At 39.9% G+C, this 2,366-nt stretch overlaps 1 protein-coding gene across 1 annotated transcript in view; it reads left to right on the forward strand.

Annotated features, from left to right (window-relative positions):
* The window catches only part of LOC105809515 (zinc finger protein 208-like), a 59,156-nt gene that overhangs the window by 46,576 nt on the left and 10,214 nt on the right, over positions 1 to 2,366 (forward strand). Inside the window, exon 7 of the mRNA XM_012643337.1 lies at positions 479 to 525. Coding sequence (XP_012498791.1) covers positions 479 to 525 — 47 coding nt within the window. The remainder of the gene's footprint in view (positions 1 to 478; positions 526 to 2,366) is intronic.

Raw genomic sequence — 2,366 nt, forward strand, 5'->3', positions numbered from 1 at the left:
TTCCTATCTGCTAATGTAAAAGTATCATAAAACAAAATTAGGGTTATATAAATTGCTCAGAATGATCTGATCTTGCTCAAAATGATCTGTCAAAACACTCAGTCCATTAGAATTGATCCTTAACACCTCTCTCTAGCTCACATTTTGTGTTAAGAACTCTCCCTGTATCTGCTGGATGAAATGTGTTTTTCTTTTCAGGGTCTGTTGACATTCAGGGATGTAGCCATAGAATTCTCTCAGGAAGAGTGGAAATGCCTGGACCCTGCTCAGAGGGCTTTATACAGGGACGTGATGTTGGAGACCTACAGGAACCTGGTCTCCCTGGGTGGAGATAACGTCCCTCCAGAAGTCGGGATCTGCCCCAGTGAGTCTTTTCGGAGCCCCTGCCTTGCTTGACAGAGTTGGAAGCTGTGCTGTTGCTGAAATAAAAAGCTTCACAATGCAGCATCTGGACTTTTTAACCTTCTCTTTTCTTCAGATGGGCTGCCCACTTCATGCTATAGTAGTATTGGTTCCAGAAGTTCAGTAAGCACAAAACCTTATGGCAATCTTTTAAAAATATCTGATTCTGGATCCGGTTTTATCTCTGTACACTTGATTCAATAAATTCTTTGAAAAGAGCTAGATAATCTTTATATTTAAAATATGCCTTAAGCACTCAGAAGGAAACAGTCAGTGGATGAATTTGTGAAATATTTTTCCTAGACCCATCTGTAATATCCTCTCAGCTGAACAAAGGGCCGGGATTGTATTTTGGAAAAGCCACAGCACATCATGATCTTTTCTTCTTACAGCAGAAATCTCTCTTTCTGACCTAAATATTATCTCCATTTTGAAGCAAGGGAAAGAGCCCTGGACTGTGGAGAGCAAGGTGAAAATAGCAAAGAATACTAAATGAATAGGAGTATATCTAAGTTGTGAACATAGGTAAGATTTCAGATGGACAGAGAGGAAGTTGCACCATTTAATAGTGTTTGAGAAACTCCCCAAATGTGAGAGGTCTGTAGGAAAATAAAAGTTTTATTTCTTGTGAGCCCCCAAAGGAAATTTTTTTTCCTTTTCCATTTACTCTCTTTTTCAGACTTGTGAAAGTTCATCCTTCCAACCTGTGGTGGTGCGGCAGCAGCTCATGCAAAGACCAAAGCAAAGTCTTTATAAGGATTTAGAGCACTCCTATCTGCCCCATGATCTCTTCGGTACCTTCACCTTGAGGGGCACTGAGAGTGTGTTTCTAAGGGGTCCTCTTTCTTCCTCGATCTCTTATTCTATTTTCAGTTCTCAGTCCATACAGATCAGAGTTGAGGCCTCCCCAGTGCTGGCCCCAGTCCTCTTCCAGGTTCCATTGCCGTTTCTGTACTTGAGAGACTTTCTTACACTTTGTTACAGGATGGGAAAACATTGGCACCTGGGGCCCCAGGCAAGTGAATGGGGCTGTCTCAGTCCCTCTGTGCTTCTTGAGGACTCTCAGCCATTTTTTTAGTTCTGCTTTTGCCAGTTGTCAGAAGTATGTGTAACGGGAGTGGTGTGGATCTTTTCAGATTTTTTACTCAGCACTACTGTAAAAACAGTGGTGACAGATACCTACTCTCTGATCCTCAGTCCTTCGTGGGGGTCATATCTCAGTGTTTCGGGCACTCATCTTTGAGTTTGAAGTCAGAACACACAGCCTTCTAGAGATCCCCATGTTATCTGACCCCCGTAGTTTACTCTCACGTCTTGTGTGTTTTTTCTTCTACGTATTCTCGCAATATAGAAAATCCTTGGCTCTTTCTGATTTCAAATTTTCCTAAGTTTGTGTGATTTTGCCTCTTCAACTTGATTTAAAACACACATTCCTAGTGTCTGAAATTTCATCCTCTTTTTGTGCTGGATAACTTTTGATGGACTGTCCCGTGGAGGGGGTTTACTGGGTAACAGAATAATTTGGAACACTGATTAGTTTGTTACAATATCATCCTCCTGCATATATATATAAGTGCCCCTTAAAGCCAGATACTGTCAGCATGTCTCAAAATGTATTGATGAGCCATCAATCACAGGTATCGGAGTTCATTATAGCAAGAACATTGTCCAAGTTCACAACCTTGTATCTATGTTGCTGTTGCCCAAACTATTGTTAATGCAACACTGTTCATTTCCTGTGTGTGCTATTGTTCATTGTCCTTCAACAAATATGATTTTGATGCAGTTTTTGAGGGAGACTTTGAAGTTGAATAATAGCTAAATTTTTAAACTCTACCATAATTTTTGTTTAAGTCACTGCTACTTTCATCTTGCATTTTCCATGAACTTGTTTATTTATTTAATCATTAATTTGACTTTCTTGATAGTATCCTTTAATGTACAAATTTTTTTTATTTTGATGT

This window comes from Propithecus coquereli, unplaced genomic scaffold (assembly GCF_000956105.1).
Source record: "Propithecus coquereli isolate 6110/MARCELLA unplaced genomic scaffold, Pcoq_1.0 Scaffold196, whole genome shotgun sequence".
Classification (NCBI taxonomy): Eukaryota; Metazoa; Chordata; class Mammalia; order Primates; family Indriidae; genus Propithecus; species Propithecus coquereli.